The sequence below is a fragment of the Labrus bergylta genome, chromosome 6 (genome assembly GCF_963930695.1).
Source record: "Labrus bergylta chromosome 6, fLabBer1.1, whole genome shotgun sequence".
In the NCBI taxonomy this organism is placed as follows: domain Eukaryota; kingdom Metazoa; phylum Chordata; class Actinopteri; order Labriformes; family Labridae; genus Labrus; species Labrus bergylta.
This window is the reverse complement of record NC_089200.1, coordinates 21,064,438-21,084,939: the sequence shown is the minus strand read 5'-3', so window position 1 is coordinate 21,084,939 and position 20,502 is coordinate 21,064,438. Positions and strand designations below refer to the sequence as shown.

The 20,502-nt window shown below is 39.8% G+C and overlaps 1 protein-coding gene across 3 annotated transcripts; it reads right to left on the bottom strand.

The window, feature by feature from the left end:
• Positions 1 to 134: 134 nt before the first annotated feature.
• shc2 (SHC (Src homology 2 domain containing) transforming protein 2) lies at positions 135 to 20,446 on the bottom strand. 3 transcript variants are annotated; one of them, XM_065955974.1, is made up of 14 exons: positions 18,727 to 20,446; positions 16,191 to 16,992; positions 11,139 to 11,209; positions 7,872 to 7,932; positions 7,520 to 7,639; positions 7,164 to 7,217; positions 6,930 to 6,981; positions 5,716 to 5,842; positions 4,513 to 4,696; positions 3,841 to 3,934; positions 3,094 to 3,273; positions 2,658 to 2,986; positions 2,422 to 2,546; positions 136 to 1,827 (listed from the first exon to the last, which is right to left on the bottom strand). In XM_065955974.1, exons 2-14 carry the CDS (start codon positions 16,947 to 16,949, stop codon positions 1,785 to 1,787), a joined length of 2,199 nt encoding a protein of 732 aa, XP_065812046.1. In that variant the 5' UTR covers positions 16,950 to 16,992; positions 18,727 to 20,446; the 3' UTR covers positions 136 to 1,784. The 3 variants fall into 3 exon arrangements, with proteins under 3 accessions (XP_065812047.1, XP_065812046.1, XP_065812048.1); XM_065955976.1 differs by having other exon boundaries at positions 137 to 1,827; positions 16,191 to 16,451; XM_065955975.1 differs by lacking the exon at positions 18,727 to 20,446 and having other exon boundaries at positions 135 to 1,827; positions 2,395 to 2,546; positions 16,191 to 17,646.
• Positions 20,447 to 20,502: the final 56 nt, after the last annotated feature.

Here is a 20,502-nt window from a genome sequence, read left to right as displayed (position 1 = left end):
AGCTTTTACATTCTGCCTCACATCTATTTTTGGATGATGGAAATCTGAAGTCTTAATTTGGCTGCAGCATGTGTACATGAAAAGTCAATCAGTGGGGCTAAAATTTTAAAATGCTACAGATATGAAGAATCACAAATGACAAACCATTCTCCTTAGTTACCCTCTTTTCAATTATTTTTTATTGACAAACAAAGAAGAGAAGGTCCAATAAAAATTCCTGAGAAAGCAAAAAGGAGATCTGAAATAATCAAACATTTGGACCTCCCTAAAGGCCTTGTTGTTCACCTCATCTCTCTGTGCATTCATGAGGCTGCAGCCCAGAACAGTGGAAGGCCTTAATAAAGATATGTTTCTAATTACACGAAGAGAAATGCAAAAAGCATATGGCATATCTCCAGGAAGATTTCTGAGTATTAGATTGCCAGAAATTGGCTAGAAAAGCAGAATTAAATCACTGAGCATTAAAGACAGAAGTGGGAAAAGGATAATCAATACAGTCATGTATTCCCGAGCTGGGACAAATAATGGATTTAATTTAATGTCCAAATCCCCAGTCTTTCTCATCAATCACTGCAGACCGATGCTATTTATGGCTTGCATTAAAACTGAGGGGATTGTTGTGAGAGACGCACACAAATACAACAGCATTCATGACACAATAAGACGTATTAAACACACAAAACAAGAGCAGCTTACATCACTGTTTACAAGAATAAGAGCTTAATCATCCTGAAGTTTGTCCAGTCATTCATTGGCATGGCATGAAAACTAGTGTTTTGCATTAGGAGCATAAATGCATATTATATACACTGACACACGCCTGTCTCTGTAGTCTTTAAGGCACTGAAGTAAGTGAGGCTGTGGAAATACAGGCATGGATATACTGAGTGTTTTTATAGAGAAGTCCTTTTAACTCAGGATAGAGCGTTCATGTTAGTGCAGTTTGACCAGTAACAGGTTCTCAGGCTTACACAACACTTTAAATTATTAACAGCCCTTACAAACACAACACAAATGACTCATATTTATGGTAAATGTGACTAAACTTCCCACTTTCAAGTCAATAAACTCCATATCCAGTCAGCTGTTTACATAGAGGTTTTGTATTTAGAGGAAAAAAGGCAGAAGAATGTGGCTAATTCACCCAGCACTGACTCGTGTTAAGGGGGTTTCCTTTGTGCCATCTCAGAGTCAGGTACTGAAGACCTGAAAATAACCATGAACAGTCTTTTTTTATGTGTAATAATCCGATTTTTTTCCCCCAGTTGTCTCTTATAGTCCAATTTCTTTTGCAGAAAGACCTACACAATATCCTCATATAATCTGAGTTTGATAACAGTTTGTCCCAGATATTACATCACATAAGTTTGTCCTTGTGATGTCCGTTACTTGTTCAGTGGGCAACGGGTGTGATGTTTCTGGAAGCACTTCATCGATAGAGGCATGTAGGACATTTCCCATCCGTGGATCAAATCCTGATTTGATTCTCTGAAGTTCAGTCTTCAGTTGACGTTGGTAGATAATGATTTTCACTGGATAAAAAATATCAAACTGCAGAGTCTGTTTTCTTTTTCTTTTCTTTTTTAGCTTAGTACTGTAACTGCATGCTGAGAAGTTTGTGCCAGATGAGGGATCCTTTTTGTTGATCCTGACAGTCCAAAAGCAGAAGACGTACAGGAGGATGTCAGAGGCTTTGCTCCGTTTAGTAGAATTGTTTACGGAAAAAGTTATCAGAGTTATCCATTCTTCCATCCAAACATCCATCTGGGATAAATGCTTTTAAGTTATGTTTTTTGTAGATTTTGCATGGGGTAGTCTAGTATCCATCTGTGACATGTAAAAACAAAGAAGATCACATTTTTGAGAATGAATTAAAGCTCATTTTCAGGCTTGGATGAGATGATAATAACAACCAGATAGTGTACATGCTCTTGAAGACATGTGCTTTAGCAGAACATGCTGTATATCAGATTAAGATTAAGATTAAGATTTACTTTTATTGATCCCTGCAAGGGGAAATTTCAGTTTTTACACTCTGTAAGTCATGAACACACACATAGGCTGAAGTATATACACACACATGCAGAAACAGGATCCTATGGACATGCACTAATGGAGAGAAGCCAGAGTGACGGAGCAGCCCACAATGGGTGCTCCTGAGCTGAGGGTGGGGAGGGGGTTCGGTGTCTTGCTCAGGGGCACCTTGGCAGTGCAGGTGATCTGGCACCTCTCCAGCTACCAAACCAACTTCCATATTTGGTCCGCCTATCAGTCCAGTTCTTCTTTTTCTTCAACAAGTATTTTAAAATATAAATGAAGGTTTACCATCAACTCCGTATTATCAGCCTGATTATTTAAGGAGTCCTGTAAAGACAGAGTTCACTGCATGCTCACCATCACATGCAGGGTCACATGACTCACTGTTTCTTCCTGACCACCTGTTTGAGGTGGAGCTCGCTCTCTGCTGCTACAATAGGCAGCTCATTCTGCAGGTGGTATGAGATGAGGTGGCTAATGCTCTCGAATAGCATGTCTTTGGTTCTGACCTGTAAGGAGGACAGCAGGAGAGAGGACGATGTAAGTTACTGTGGTCACTTCATGGAGTACACACTCAATCTAACACTCAAAAACACCACATAACTCACTGCCAGACTCACCACTCCCTCAGGGTCCACAAGCAGCAGATGTTTGGGGAGACCACAGTGCATTCCGGTTAGCACATATTGTCCTTGGTTGGTGGTGCTCTCCCGGACCAAGAAATCTCCATCCCGGACCAGGAGTCTCTCTGCATCTCGCCTGCTCATGCGGCTGTGGTACCACGCCTCCCTGCGGAGCTGCTCCTCATTTGGGGCAACAGGAGCTCGACGACGTGGAGGACTGGGCCACTGGTCCTCCATGACTCGAACTCCTCCTGCTGTAGTGGATACACCGGACCCGGCAGCTCCACCACAGGCCTCGTGGAGCTTCAGAGCATCCTCAAAGGGCCCTACAGGAATTAATGATGGTTCACAAATACCAATACAGTCTATCAGCTATTCTCAAATTTGAAAAATTGTATCCCCAGTATTAAGTGTGTGTCCCTTAAAGACTTACTCATGTCAAAGAGGTCCTTTTTTGGGCTGTCCAGGGCCCTGGACCCTCTGTGTCCATCAGGACCCATGGCTAGTGCTTCCAGATTTTCCAGACTCTGGGTGTTAACGTACTGATGCTCTTCATAATCTCTGCCGCCTGGTGCCTGTCCATCTGCACACAGGTACCCATCTGATGTCAGACCTGCAAAGAATCATAGTCTTAATGCATGTGTAAGCTCTTAAAATGTGTATGTATTTGCGTGTGTTTTTATTAACTATGGTTGTGGTTAACTTAAACAGACATTAGTCTTTGCCCCCCTCTAGTGGCTAAAATCAAAGCTTTACATACTGACTTCTGTCACACACCACAGACTCCTTACAATCTAGTTCTATGTAAGATCAAACATTGTATGGGTGTATTTCAAATTCCACTGGATGAGGCCTATAAGAAGAAGACATCTTGTCATGGCCAGAAAAAGGATCCAAACAACAAGCTTCTGTCTTGGCAGGACAATAATCTAATCCCATTGATGGCACAGTGCATTCACTACTGGGCTTGATACACAATAGTTCACAATATCATCCACCATTTGTGAGAGTTAAAAGTACACACATCTTTATACCCTAAAAGTCAAACCAAAAACTTAAGTTTAATTTTTATTAAACCCTTTTTCACTATCAACTACAGTAAGAAATCCTCTCTCCTTAATTTTCAAGCAAGATTGTTGTCCCAATTGTTATACCTGTGTTTTCCCACAAGGGGTCTCACCTGAGCCGCTGGTTGTCTCTGTGTCCCAGTGAAGTTCATAGCACAGCTGACCAGGAGGATAAGATGCTGGCTCCCTCCTGGCTGGTGAGCCCATCTATGAACACACATACAGCAGGAAAACAAATACATTTGTATCAGAAAACCTAAATGACAAGTCTCCTGTCTCTGCATAATGCAGTTTTGGAGCAATCTGTTTGAAACGTTAGCTAAAGCCTGTCAGCATATTTTGAACAAGCTGCTATAAGAGAGAGACAGAGGGATTTCTCTCACCATATTGGCAACAGAGGAGCCGCTCTTTATCTAATCATTTCTGTCTTTGGTAGTTATGGTGTAGACTTGTCAGTAGGACAGTTATGGCGTATATGTTTTTTGCTTTTACTGCTTAATTTAATGTAAATAATACAGGGGAGCAGTAGGAAAACATATCAGTTCAGTTCATCAAGTCCTGAGTCAGCTTCTGTTGAGGGTTGGTCATTCACTCCTTGATAATAACCAGACCTCTCATAACATCTGTGATTGCATTAGGTGGCATGGTTGCATCTCATTCTTACATATTAGGCAGGCTTTTGCAAATAATCTTAAAAAATTGTCCAACACAGCTAAGACAACCACACGAGAATCCAGAACCTGACCGGACTTTCTGTTGTTTAAAAGTCCTGACTGGATATTTACCTGTGCTGCTGTCTTGCTTGCCTGTGGTTGGGTGTGGATGTGACCCAGCATTGATCCACTGGTCCTCAGTCTGGAGTCCACCACTCCTCCAACAGGAGGCTCCTTCCCTGGGATGCTGTTGTAGTAGTCATGTTCAGAGGACTCCTCCTCCTCCCCCCACATCAGCTCTTCTGTCCTGACAGACCTGAGGATGACCAAATTATAAAAAGGAATATATCATCTTTTAATGCACAACACACTCTAAAATAAGAGCGAAAACATCATTGTTACTGCTATAACATGAGTTTTAGAATGTAAACTACTATGCTGATATGTATGGATTTATTGTAACTTGTCATAGTGATATTATTGGTAATGATAATGATGAGGAGATCTGGGTTCTCAAATGAATGCAGTCTGATCAGATGACATCTCCACATCCGAAAGTGATCAATATTAATCTGCCAGAGATTTATATAGATCAACAGAGCTGCTGATGCTTCTGGCAGCAGGAAGTAAACCAGAATAGAAAAGTCTAAACAGTCTCCTGTTCCTCCTGTCTTTCTTTGCATTGGCATCATTGCAAAAAAAAATTGGTTGAAATGGTGAGAAGTTCTGTGAGGACCAGTTTTATTCAACAGATTTTGAGCACAACACAAACAAATTTTGCTTCTACTAATAAACAGCAGAGAGACTCATAGTTGTTAAGTAGGTCTGGTTTATGAGGTGGAAATGACATAAACAAACAAAACATATCTTTCTTCTTCTTCTCTTTTTGCTGTTCTTTTTTTGAAGTTCAAAGCTTCAACGTTTTTTTTTTTACATTCTCCGATAACAAGGAGATTAGAACAAGAGCAGGATATTCTTTATTAATCCCTCGAGGGGAAATTCACATTTAGAATTTTGTTCTTTGGCTTGTTGTGCCTTTATAGGAGAGATAGGACAGTGGATAGATTCCAAAATCAAGCCACAGGTCAGACCTGAACTTTGGCCGCCTGCCTGCCTTCACTTTTACACTGCATTGTTGACACATGCATAGGCTTAGTTGTAGCTGTCAGAATGTTGCTATTGGGAAATATTATATAAGTTATCTCTGCAAAGCATGAAGTTTGTCTTAATAAGGATTTTCTTTAGGTGTCACAGTTCCACAGATGACAAAGATTTGAAGAACAGGGACAAACAAACTTTGAAGAAAAAATAAAAGTTGTTATGCTAGTATCTTACCTGTCCATAGATGCCATGGTTTTGGGAGGACTGTGTAGGTACTGTTTGAACTGCAGTTCAAAGGCTTGTCCAATAGTGCTGATGACATTCTGCGCTAAACCGTCTGAGCACTCCAGGATGTGACACGCTGAAGGGGACAGAAATAAAAGATTAGTAGAGTAAATCTGGCCCTTAAAAATTGAGAAACGCCTTCTTGAGGTTAAACAAAGCGCAAAAACATTTTGTCCTAATTTTAACATGTCTGGTTTATGAAATGGATGTTTGTATAATAATGTTTTACTGCAAAATTACTTTTTTGGGTTGACTTTTGGATCTTACCAAAAAACTAGTAAAAGTTAGGGATTCTTCCAAAGGAAAAGCTTCTTATCACATATCTTTGGAAATCAAGATCAGTATGTAACCAAATTTGGACTGGATGTTCACAGACCGTTATTGATTGCAACTAAGCAAAGTTTTCATCAATAACATTGTCAGTTTTTGAAATGTACACAATTAAAAACACACATAGTCTAGGGCAAACCTGAAAAGTGAAACAAACATTCAAAAGGTATATATATCAAAATCTGTCATTTTTAAAGTAAGGACACCAATCTTAAAAACTATGTCATTTCTTATCTTCTTGAGACTGTCATCTTATAAAAGTAAGATTTTTGACTTTTCACTTCACCCTCTGCTTCCACCAGGCCCTAACAGGAAACTAGTGGAGCCAGCATTTCAGGGCGACCTGAACTATGGGGCCCCATTTGTGTATCGTGGTATGTGTAAAGAGAAGACCACAAACAACAGATTAAGACAAAAAAAATGATACATAATATAATTAAATATGCCACAAAGGGCATTAGTTTTACCATCATCATCATTAATAATATGGAGACCATCGTCATCATCAGTAAGGTTGTAGGTGTTCATTCCACTGTGGATGTTTTTTTTATTTATTTGTTACCATTTATTGCACAGGATCGGAAGAGAGGAATGGAAGTGTTGGCAAGCGCATGCAGCAATGGGCCGAGGTCAAATTTGAACACACTGCCACCGTGACTTATAGCGGCTGTACATGAGGTGCACGCTAACCACTGAGCTTAACTGGCACCTCAATGGGGCTGATTCTTAACCGTGTATATTCTTAATCAACCCCTGTAGTAAATTTAATGGTAAGGTCCACTTTTAATCTTTTTGTTTCCAAAAGGCTTAGGGTGAACCCTCTCAAGACATACCTCTCTGATTCACCGGGTCTTTGGCCACATACGCAACATAATCAGGTGTGTCCTGCAACAGACAAGAGGAAGAATTCAATTAGACCAGATAAATTATTATAACTAAATTAAAGCCCTCATTGATTATTGGGTCATGAGATTGGAAACCAGTTTAATGTAATCCAGTAAGATATTTGCAGTGTGCCAGAACGTCAACATCATAAAGGAGAGCAGGCAGTGAACGGCTGCACTCACCGTGTCGCCCCCTGAGGCAAAGGAGATAGACTGCATGGGATGGTGTGCTATCACCTGGAAAAGACAAGTGGACAAAACTGAGGCAGAGTTTTGACAAGAATCTACTTAAAAATCTGTGAGTCATCTAGTTGTGGACTACAAAACAAATGGAAAAAAGACTTTAGATTGTAAATTCTAAGATGATTAAATGTGATGAGTTTAAGATTGTTATTGTAACTGTTTACTTTTCCAGTAACTATTTAAAAAAAATAAAATGTATGTTTTCAGGACTTCAATTAATATGTGAGAGAGAGGAGGAAACTCTTTCATATCAGTCGTAAAAATATTTGTGAAATGATAGTAATTTAGCTTTATACCTGTCTCGTAGTGGGGATAAGAAGACCAAGTCCATCTATGGAAATATTCACTGCAATACTCATGCCTGCAAATCTCAGGTTAGTCTTTCCCATGATGGACTGGAGAGCTTTGTTAAAAGCCTGAATGGAAAAAGGAAAAAAATGAATACTGTCAAAATCAAAATAACATTAAAAATTGACATGATTCCAAATATTAGACTGTGTTAGCTGTATTTGACTGTTTTATAGACAACGTTTCTTTCATAGTCACAGTCTAATAACCACTGCAGTACGTTGAAATGATGCCCCAGTTTAGTAATTATTAATGACAGTGTAATGCAACATGCACAGATAGAATAAAGTAACTATCAACCTTCTTCCTCCAAGCTCCCTTTCCTCCTGGCACAGCATCACACAGCCTGTTGATGGCCTCCCTAATAAGGGGAATGAGAAAAGGTCAATGGTCAGACTGTACTGAGGCACACTGGTCACTGATGAAATAGTTGCAAGACACACAAAAAAAAAATGTGACCAAAAACATCACCTGGATTTTGGTTGACCGTGAAACTCATAATTAATATGAGAACAGTAGAGAGTATAAACTGAGAATACAAGTTTGTTAAGTCAGAACCACAAAACACGTGCGATTCTGCATCACACTGAAGCACAAACCTGAAGTTAAACATGAACCAAAGCTTTGTGTTCCCTCCCTCTGACTAAGGTCAGAGGTCACAGACCCATCATAGTTCAAAGATCAAGAAAAGGCTTCCAGCAGTAGTGTGTACCAGGGATGTTAATGGTGGACAGTGACTGTTTATCAACCTCGTGTTTAACTTCGGTTTGTTGTTCATTTTGCTGCTCCCTGTGGACAACATGATACCTTGATCTTGTCTTGTACACGCAAATGTAGAATTTTCTGATGAAAAACCTTCACCTGATTTCTTTGAACAAAACTATCACTTAAAGTGAATCTTTGATGAGGATTAAAATAGGTTGTTTATAGCAACATTAAACATAATATCTGATACCTAACCTCTGCTAAATACTCTTCAAAGGAGCTTGAAGTAATGTACTCTCATTTAAAAAGAGTATTTAGGATCTGTGCAGCTCCATGTTCTCTACTGCTTATACAGTACAGCATTTTTTTTTCTCAGTGCCCTCCTCTTTGCAGATTTGTTACCACTTTGCTGTGAGGCTGCTATAACTCTTGGGAATGGCTGCCTAATGGGCTCTTAAAGCTCCTGTCCCCTGTGTGTCTTACGGAGGGAGAGAGACATAATGTGGATTTGAGGCTCAAGCTTTCACTGCCAGGGGACAGCGGGGACAGCAGTCGAGAAGCCTGCTGCCCCTATCAAGTGGCTTGTAAATATTTAAAAAGCAGCGTCCCAGGCCCCATCTTGACTAAAGGTCTTCTCAGGGATTTTTGAAAAACATCACAATGACTCATGCTAACAAGAGGGCAGAGGGAGGAGGAGTTACAGAGGAGAGATGGGCTGTTGTTGTTGTTTTTGGTCTGCAGCTTCAGTTTCTTTCCTGCAATAAAATGCTGGGCCTCATTAGCACTACTGCTGCTGTTCAACACCATGACACAGAGAGTACTGTTAGAAGAATGCATCGTCTTACAATGTAGGAGCCGAAGGACATTTTTTAAATTGTGAGAATTGCTCAATGTTTTGGTTTAGTTTCCAAGGAAATTAAAACTAAAATTCACTTAAATGCAAGACAGCAAGCTGACACAAGGGCTCTGCTGCTTTGGAGTTGCATCTAGAATAAATTAAGATACATTTTTTTCCCTAACAGGGCTTTCACACATGTACAAACTCATAAAAACTTCCTGACATTTTCGGGATGAGCAGCTTGTGGGGAAAGGGGTAAACTGATGTGAGAATGCAGCTGGAAATATTCAGGAAAATTCACCACAACCTTGCGACAAGGTTGTTCTTCTGTACTCTTTTGTTGATACTGTGAATATATTTCAAACTACAACTTAGCACCGATATACTTAAATTTTGATTATAGTGTCAGACTCTTAGTTTCTTAGTCATATACTGCCTCCTGAGGACTACCTACCGCTGTGAGGGACATGTGTGAACAAACAAATCAGAAACATTTAAGGGGCAGCCTGCCTGACATTTTCTAGAGATTTTCAGGAGTGCATTTGTGAAAACAGCTTATGATGCAGTTGTGTATTACGCAAAGTTTGCTAGCTTGATTAAGACCATCAATCATTGATTTTTGATCCTTGTGGGACAGATGGCCCGTCTCAAGATTCCCCAGGATTTCAGAGACAGAAGCTTCATGTCGTTAGCGTCACTGGAAAATGTGGTAGTTCTTTTTTAAAGCTGGCAAGGACTGCAGAGATGCAAAATATAAACACATTCATAAATAAATGTTTACTCCATTAAGCATGACTGAAATGCTTTAATGCTCCAATGTATACCATGGCTGCACAATTAAGCCAAATCTCAGCGTCATCGCAATATGAACATGCACAGTACACACATGCCTCTATTGCCATGAGAAAAAAAAAGTGAAAGAAAATGATTTATATAAAGACATCACGCTTTCTCCTTTTATCCCCTGGTTATATGTATCATGCCTTTACACCATTTTGCTAATCAAATAAGTAGCTATCAACTACCCTCAGCTTTATGTGTCACTTTGGTGGTGCAAAAATACAGATATTTGGAATTATTTTGGATTTATTTTGGATGCTGGACAGGTACTGTGTAAGAACCGCAGATAGACATCAATAATTAGAGTTTATATGCCTGCTTTTACATTTTTTAATTTTTTAACACGTCATATCATCATCATATAGAACAATTTAATATAACATTGCAGATTTTTCTCATATAGTACAGGCCTGTTTCATACCACAATAAAACCTGGTGTAGTCTGCTATACTCAGTTTGGTCCCTCCCTTCACTAATGGTATGTTTGGCTGTTTTGTTTTGAACTATTCTCACTTTCTCCCTCCTCCTCCTCCTGAACAAGTTACAACCGCAGACATTATCCAGCAGTGAGCGTTCATGGGTCCACTGCAGCTTTCCACACTCATTAGCAAACATCATCAATAATAGATCTCCCCTCTCTATCACTCCATCTCTGCTGCCTCCTCCCCCTGCACTTAAGCACAGACTGCTGGGTGGGCTCAGATTACAGCCGATCGATTATGGAGGAGTGAGAGAGGGAGCGGGAGTGAGAGAGTGCATGTCTCCCATGAGACAAGGAACCCTGCTTTTATAACAATAAAATCAGATGTAGAGAACAACACACACATTGACACAGACATACATGACCCAAAGGTATGGTTCTCATGTCATGCCTCTGAGCACATTAAACAGTTGTTTGGTTCATTTCTAAATTTGGACACACAACAGTTTATTGCTGCCATTGTACAAAATCTTTGTGACTTTGGTTTTGTTTCCTTTTTTCTTTTTAAGTGCTTGCATTTCCAGTAAAACTGGTGGAGAAATCGCTGATAGAATATACTCCTGAAATAATATACCAACTCTTAATATGAGTAACAGTCAAAAACTGACACCCTGCTGGTTGTAATTTGAGATTGCTGTTTGAGTTGATCCTTTGCATCATATATTAAACTCTCCTGACTCACCACATTGTCACCATGGCTTACCTCGTCACCTGAGTCCGTGTGTTGAAATCCAGGGAACGCATTGACTTCAGTACTTCAATACAGCCCATGTACTGCAAAAAGAAACAAATTGCAGCAGGCATAAATGTATGTTTATGAACACATCAACGTTTGTTTTTTCATCTTTTGTTTGTTTGTTTGTATTTTTCTTTTTAATTTAATGATGGATGAATGTCCTTCTTAGAGGATAAAAACACATGTTGGAGAAGAATAAAATTAAGAACATGGCGATGCAAGAGAGGCTTTTATCCATTAATTTTAAACTCATGTTGAGTTTTGTTTCTTGCAGTCGAAATGTGGAATCACCTCACAAGTCAATACTAGATTTAAAACTCACAATGAAAAATAATTTAAGTTGTCAGCTTTCTGAACACTTTTACTTGTGTAGTTGACTTAGATCTGTATGTTTTAAACACATCAGTCAAACATGTATAGCTAAGATTGCACTTCTAAAGCAGCCATCCTATGCAGATTTAAAACCTGATCCTCTATTGATAAGCATATGTCCGACATTGCGCCATAAGCTAACTCACATACATACAGGCCATTAAAGTGTACTCCATCAGGTAGCAGCAAGATGAGCAGCTTTCTAATGTATGTCAGGTTGGGGTGCTAATGGCACCTTGACTAGATTAGTAACACGACCGTAAAAGCTCCAAATCCCGGTGAGGGCCAACTTCTTAGGCCTCTGGGAGATGCTGAGGGTGTGACTGTGTTTGTGTCTTAGATCAGTGCATGTGTTTTTTGCATTACAGTGAGTCTCACATTACAGGATAAGTTGATCATGTGAATCTTAGAGCTGCTCAACTCCAACTGGTATAAATACTACAATCAGTCCTACACATTTTAAAAGTCATTATAGTTGTTGTAAGTAAGTTAAATGGTAACTAAACTGAATTTAAATGAAGTGCATCTACCCTGGAATTTCAAAAAATGTAGACGTCAATGTGTCAACATGGACAGGGCTGGGGGGAATAAGACACGCCCACACTCCTTCGCCGTCATCAGCCTAAACATCATACAGTCTATATGACCCAAACACACCACACACAAACTGATTCACAAGTTTAGCTAGGTTATTAAGCCACGAGTGAAGACTCTAGAAGCAGCACTGGCAATTATACGACAGAAATGTCATTTGAAGTAGAGGACTTCTCTCTTCCTGAGTCTCCTGTAGACCACAACAGGGGCGGGCAGTGAGTGCTGAGACAGTCGATGCCGAGGACATGGAAGGGCAGGAGAGGACGATGGTAGACGATGCCCCCAAGAGGATTTTAATTTTAAGGCTTTAACATATTTAAACAAATAGCCTGATTTTTTCTCTTTACTATGGTGATATTTCACAGCAAGCCACTTAGATTTCAGTCATAGCCAAACTGCACAATTATTTCAATCTACTTGACTCCTCACTGTTTGCTGAGTTGGGTGAGCTAGTCAAAATATGTAGAATTAAATTACTTTGTACTCAAATGTCGAGAATCAAAACCAAAGTGATCAGCAACACTACTTAATACCCATATACATAGATTTTCAGCTGAAAAGGATGATCTGGAGGTTTAGTTACTCTTATAAAATAAACATTGCACAAAAAGGAAGGACATTTGTGTTTGGTAGAGTACTTCTTTGTTGTAACAATGCTTCTTGGCAATAAATCTTATACCGTTAGAAAGCCTGTTTATTTTCCTTTTAAATTGTGCCTCATTTGAAGGAAAAGGAAAACTTCCTTATAACAGAAACCTTGAGCAGACTGCCTGCCACTGTTACTGAGTAAATGTTGCTAGGGGCTTTGCTTATGGTGGATTAATGTTGGGTCTCTGTGAATAATATAAAACAGTAAGGTCTAGACCGTGCTCTCTTTGTAAACTGTCTTGAGATAAAGCACAACATATAAATACAGATAACAGTAACATTTTTATCACAAATACATGACTGTGGCTGTGACAATTGATTATGAAAGAAATAGCTGGAAATGTCTTCCCAAAAACAAAAACCTATATTCAGCCACAAATAAGCTTGTGTGATTTGTGATCTCTGGCATAACAAATGAAACATAATTTATATTCTCTCTCCATCAGGACTTTTTCTGAATTATGAAATGTCACATTAAGTTGAGTTTCCAGCATTACAAGTGACTGGAAAAAGACAGCAGACAGAAAACCTGTGGCAGCCTTATGAAACAAATATACAGGAAGAGAGAGAGAGAAAGAGCAGGAGAGAACAAGACAGAGAGAGAGAGAGAGAGCAACCTTCAAGGCTGGGAGCTAAATGAGCTTTCTAACCAGATTTGAAGACGGGGGGGGGGAAGTCTTCCATCAGGAAAATTGTATCTCTTTTTTTCTTCCCCTTCTCAGCTAATACCTTCTTTGTTACTCAGTGTTCTCCTGATACAACACATCTCCTCTTCTATCACCAAAAATCTGCACTCTTATTCCTTCGACAAAGTCTCAATATTCCCAGGACTAAAGGGACAAAGACTTTCCTAGAAATCCTGCACAAAAATTCAATAAAAATGGCAGCCCATTCAAAATGTCTTTCATCACAGCTGTCTTCAAAAAGGAATAATGGCTTCAATATCCTCTTATATTACCTCTAATTTAAGGCAAGCTAAAGAAGTTAGTGTTAGGATGAATGTGTGGCTGATGAACATATACTGAAGCCAGATGGATGTTATCAAACAGTATCTACAAAGCGTTGACAGCGAGTCCTCTACTGTCGTGTCTTGAATCTAATTCATGCTGAGGGTAATGACGTATTTTCTTATGTTGTGGACAATTAAATGCCATCTCATTTCATACTTTGATGCATTACTCAGAGCAGACTTTAGAGCATTCAACCACTAAATTCACAATGAAAGAGCCTTTCTCGAAGATGAAGCAATAAAAATGACATTGTCTCTATTCATAATTTGACAAGGATAAATTGCAGAAGATTGTTAGGGAGCAGGATATATTGATAGCAGTCTGGTTTGAACATAGCTCTCTGAATGATGGCTTCTTTGGCAGCTGCAGTGCTTTCTTTAAAGCTTGCTGCAGTGTCCTGGCTGTCAAAGGTGGCAGATGCAGGCCAGACACAGAGCCTGACAAAAAAACAAGTACTCAGAATCACATTTGTATCTTCCCCAGCACAGGATAGTGCGTGGGTGTGTCTGTGTATACCAGAGAGAAAGAGAGAGAGGGGCACTAGAATGAAATATAGACAGAGAGAGAAAGAGAGAGAGAGAGAGAGAGAGAGAGGGGGCGAGAGCTGTGCACTGTTCGCTATGCTGATTAAAAATGGCACAGCAAAGCAGAATTCTACTGTCACTTTGACACTAATACATGCAGCAAGTACCTCTTCATGCAAAGATTCACTATTGATTTGCACCTATAGTGCTGCTTTAGCCACCCCTGAAATACATTCCAAACATACAGGTCCTTTTAAATAACTGTACACCTTCTCTTGACAACAATAACCTGATAAAAGCTCTGCTAATTAACCCAGATATTGATCAGTTATTAGAGCAGCACTTGTTAGGAATCTTGGAAAAGCCCTGCATGATGAGGAGAGAGAGAGAGAGAGAGAGAGAGAGAGAGAGAGAGAGAGAGGGAGAGAGAGAGGGAGAGAGAGGGACAGAGAGCACACATAGTCGTCATGGGACCCCTCCCACACTGATCACAGCATCCTCTTCCACATCACATGACGCAAATGACTGTGATTAAACCTAATTGAATATAGGAATGAATGGTGCCTGCATAATGCCATTGAAAAGTGTTCTTGGCTCCCAGACTGGGCTAATCAAGAGCCATGTCTTTAGTTGGGGGAGGGGCATGGGTAGTGGTAGAAAAAAAGGCATTGGGGATGGATAAAGGGAGATCATTGACATCGACGTCTGCATGAGATCGCATCCCTTCGTCTACATTAGACTATTTGTTAATACAAGGAAAAAAACAATCTCTTAAAAAGACAACATTTCCTTTGTCAGAAGAGAAGAGAAAATACTCTTATGGTCTACTTTTTGCATGCAAAAGGAAGAAATTGTCTCGAACATGCGTAAGCAAATATATGCTATTTAAACACACAGTAACCCATTTATACAAGATAGCACCTTTTAGAAACCATTAAACACACTTAAAACACAAAATATACAAACAAACACACACACAGACACACACACACACACACACACACACACACACACACACACACACACACACACACACACACACACACACACACACACACACACACACACACATATTAGAGCTACATTAAAAGAGGGCACCAGGTTCTTAATGGTGGTTGCAGTGTGACAGTGTCATGTGCAGTATAGCAGACTGGCTTTAAAGTGTCCTCACTCAATAATTAGTGTAGCCTATTATTACAACTTTGAAATAGATTTTTTTATTTAAGTTTCAAATGATGTGCCAGTACAAGGATACTTTCCATAACTAAATTTGATATTCATTAAGCTAGGGGTATTTAAATGACATTGTAAGGATAAGATCTTATTGTAAACAAACCTGAAACAACACAAAGAATACCACTCCCACAAGCTTACTGTGAGAGCTCACCATCAGACATAGCTTGTATGCACTATTAACACAGATGGTTATTGTCTTAATAGTATCTGGTATCATCTACAATAAAGAATGCAGCTAATAATGAGCCTGACTACAGTCTGTGCACATAATTCCATTGTTTATCTTTCACCACCCTGACGTCTGTTTGTTATCCTGACGCAGTCTCCCTGCCAGCCACACCAAGCCATCTATCTGGATTAAATTATGTATTCCCCAGCCCTCGCCACATGAGCAGCATAACAAACTGCATGGCACTCTGCTCTCCTTTTGTTTTTCATACAGGAAGAGCAATCTCTAAATAGGGTCATCAAATTATATGGTTCGTCTTCTGTTCCTGTTCACAGTTCATTTTTATCTGAGCACCAGATAATGACTACTTACTTTCAAAACAAATCCTGAGTATGTAGTGTAGATGTTTACATGGATTTTCTTTTAAAATTGACAGCATTTAAAAAGAAATAGCCAACTGACTCACCCTTACGATATAAGAGGCCCCTGGTCCTGCAATCATCTTGTCAGGGTGCAGCCAGCCTTGAGAGGGTTTGTGGATAAAGTTTCCCTTCTGGGTGATTTCCTCTCCCCCAAGCCACATGCCCTCCACCCTTGTCCGGCGGCTCATTCCTGACCTGACACTGCTGGATCCCCCAGGGCTCGCCATTGCCTCTGTGGCCCCAAATCTGTGCCCTCCTGAATTTGCAGAATTTGCCGCTGCAACTGCTCTCTGTCCCCGAATGGCCTGCAAAGAACAGGGGGTGACACACACAGGGTCACAGGAGTTAAGCACTGCTGCAAGACTGGCCACAGGGCCACTGGCAGAGGTCACACCACCAGGCCTGTGTGATGATGAGGAAAGGGAGACAGAGCTCTGGGAAGGAGCTGCTGAAGCTTTCCCTGAGTCCTTGCTAGAACTGGAGCTAGAGCTGGAGTTGGATGGGCTCCGACTAAGCAGAGAGTTTGAGAACTTCCACTGGGGCATCCTTGGGATGAGCATGCAAAAGGTAGTGGTGGCATCCTGTTCCCCGTCCAGGCAGGGTGAGTCGGCCAGAGCTGCAGCCCCAGCAGAGGAGGAGGATCTGGTACTGGGATCCAGAGGAGGCAGATTGAGGCTCGGGTTGGAGGAGGGGACCACCGGTGTGGCCACAACTTTGCCGCTCATGGCTAAGCTCTGCATCAGGTCGTCGGAGGAGGTCACAGACTCGTTGCGGAAGCGGCCATACTTTGGCTTAAGGAGCATGCCCGGAGGAGCCGCTAGAAGCAGGAACTGAGAGGGGGGATGACTGCCAGAGGATGAGGAGGGGAAAGGGAAGGGAGGGGGGGGGGGACGGGGATGGGGACGGGGACGGGGTAAAGGTGTAATGGAATAAGAGGAGAAAACTAGAGAGAAAATCCTTCAGATATCCTTGTTAAGTGAAGGCTCCTCTCCTGCTCACACACACGCACACACACTGTCCCACACTCATGCCACGCTCCTCTCTGTCTGAGCCGGCCTGCTTCCTTTTACTGCCTAAGGCTGCTCGCTTCTCTGCTCCTTCTCTCTCTCTCTCTCTCTCTCTCCGTGGATGATGTCATTGGGTCTATTAGCCCTGCCCTGCCCAGCTGCTCTCAGACTGTATTAGCTAGAACACATCTGCCTGAACCACCCAGACACACATACAGGCACACACACACACACACACACACACACACACACACACACACACACACACACACACACACACACACACACATCAAGAATCAATATTTTTTTTAAATTAAGGTTATACTGCAAATTAATTTTGCTGACTCAAAGGGAGTCAACACTCTTTTCTCTAGAATGATGATACATACTGAATTTGAGACCCAAGAGGCAAAATATTATTATGATACTTCTAGATATCAGAATCACTATAGGGAAGAAAAAAATGGTTTTAGAAAATCTATATAATAAATTAGATTAGTCATATTTAATGGGTCCCTACTGTCAGTGTTTCTGCCTCCTTTATCTATCAGTGTGTTGTGAATGTTATCTGTCAATGTAATGAATCTATTAGCATCTGTCTTTTACCAGCCAGAATAGGGGAATATTATGCATTTGACTGAAGCTCAATGTACACAATATATTGTGTTAAACTATAACCAAAAAACAATTCTACTGATAATGTTAATTGACATACAAGAAAAATATTTTGTTTAATTGCTGTATGTGAGAAAAAGTCTAGTCCAATTGCTTAATGTGCATTTTGTATCAATATGTGTGTTTTGAGTGATTGTGTAATTCCATTTGTCTTAGCAATAGATACAAACTTAACAAAGGCAACCATGTAGCCAAACTCATAAGGGACTACATGTCTAAAAAAAAAAACATCCACCCAATCCCATCTGTCTAAATTCTCTTTGCAACTCTTAGCTCCTGACTTGCACTCGTAACCTCAGGCTTTTTCTCATTCCAGTCAAACCCTTTCCACACTCAAATTTATTTTTCCATCTTACACTCAAGTGATTTAAGGCATGCAGTGAAACACAAAGTACAGCTTCTTTATTTTGATGAGGTCACATTTTCACACAGGTTAAACCAAGAAAAAGTGTTAAAAGGTGAACCTGATTTCTTTTATCATGTCAGACAGGTATGATCCACCACAGAGGTTATTCAGCACAGCTAAATTAAAAAAGGATGAAGAAAAGGTAACTTTAATGCTAAAAGAACATTTTTAGAATTCATAGTGTCCCAAAACAAGTACCAGTACCTACAAATAGAAAGCAATGATTGGGATTGGCCCAAAAGTCTGTTCATTGGAAAGAAGGCTAATTTACTGATGCAAGAACAGCATCTTCACCGACAAGAGGCTCAAATAGTTTATGTTAAGAACTTGAATTTAATCAAGTTGTCTAGTCCTACATTCAGCCTGGACAGTGTCATGAAAAAAAATATAGAGAGAGAGCAAACCACTGTCCAAAATATCTTCAACCCTAAATCCTGCTGACACAACACTTGTAAACATTATTTAGAAAGAAATCTGAGACAGGAAGCTTACCTATAAGTCCGGTTATGTGGAGAAAAAGGGTGACAATCAGTGCAAGTTCAGTGAACTTTCAATGACTCTGATCAGAGAAAAAAAAAACTTGAACATTCATTGTATAAGAGCTAGCTATAGTTAACTCAGGGAACAATTTATTTCACTAACCAGGAGATCACATCACAAATAAACTGGAAAATGCCAACAAACAAACCACCTTCTGAAACATAATGACACAGCTAACACTGACACCCCACCTTCGTCCAAACAGCCAATCACTCCATTTGTTGGCCACAGAGTAGAAAAAGTTACTGATAAACCAGAAGGAATCAATGCATGTTGACAAATGTACCAGTATCTAACTGTCTTCAGTATGTACTGTCCTTTGTTCTAGCCACAAAAACAAATAACCGGCAGCACACTACTAAAGAAAACAGACCTGGCCATATTTACTACAAATTTAGGCTCGTGAAAGTATTTTAAAAGCAAAAATGCACAAGCAAAAACTTGAAGCTGGTAGTAGGTTTTAATTTTCACCAATAACAAATCTGTTTTTGATCACACACAATAATTGAAATCACTTAACTGCACTGTGATATTCTGTAAGAGTTACCGTTTACCTCCTGACTTGAGTAGTTTGCATTAACAAGTGGAACAAAACATGCTGTGAATACAACACTACTCATTAGCAGCACTTACTCTGACAGCAGTGATTACATCTAAGAATAACACAGGCTGTTACAACATGCCTCTAACTCAACCCGACTATCAGGTTAACATGTAAAGAGAGAGTTTATTCTAAATGTGAATGATTGCCTGGGGGGAAAAGTCATATATTTGTGTAAAGCCTACATCTGAATTCAGTGGAAATATGTGAAATAGAAGAGGGGCTGTTGTAAAGCACATCCATTTATATTTCATTTACAGAAATAGGCTTCTCCTGGAATAGTAAATATCAGAGATAGCCTTTTGCTGGGAAAATAGCATGAATTCAATTTGTAAAATAAATTTAATTTTGATGTAGGCCTATTCCATCAGTCCTGGTTGGAAACATATTTGACTCATGTTTTACCACGACTTGCAAACTCATTAAATTGTATTATGTAGCCTATATCTTCTATAGTATTTGTATAGCCTTGATAGTTTATTTTATACCTAATTACCTATTTATGTTTGCACTTTTTATTTTTATGTAAATGCTTGCTGCTGTTTTTATCCTGCACTATGATGAGCCAACTGCAACGAAATTTCGTTCTGATCTGCACAGTAAGGTACAATCTGAATGACAATAAAGAAAATCTAATATTGTTGTAGACTTAGATTTATACTTGTAACCAACATGTTCTGTTTTATCTATAAAGGCTTACTTTCTGAGATGCCTCCCGTAGTATTGCCTGTTTTTACATCAGGAATACAACTGACATGTTCCAGCATAATCGATATGAGCTCCTCCTGAGTAGAAAAGTCATATTCATGTTGTTGAATTCCTGCATGTATGATGGGTCTTGCATTATTTTTTTGCCCACGACCCTCAAAGAAGCTGCAGAGAAAATTACGAAGCGAAGACATTTTCTCTGCAAGAAAAAACCTTCCAGGCAAGGAAACCAGAAACTTTCCAAAACTACTTCAAATATCCTCTGTCCAAAACGCCTAATACGTATTTAAACTAAAATTGAAAAATCACCTTGATTTTATATCTTAAATGTACAGAGAAAAATATAACCTACTGCTGCAAACCATGTTTAGCCCGTTGAAAAGTTTCGCTTAAAGCTTCAGAGTGCTTCATCTTTCCGA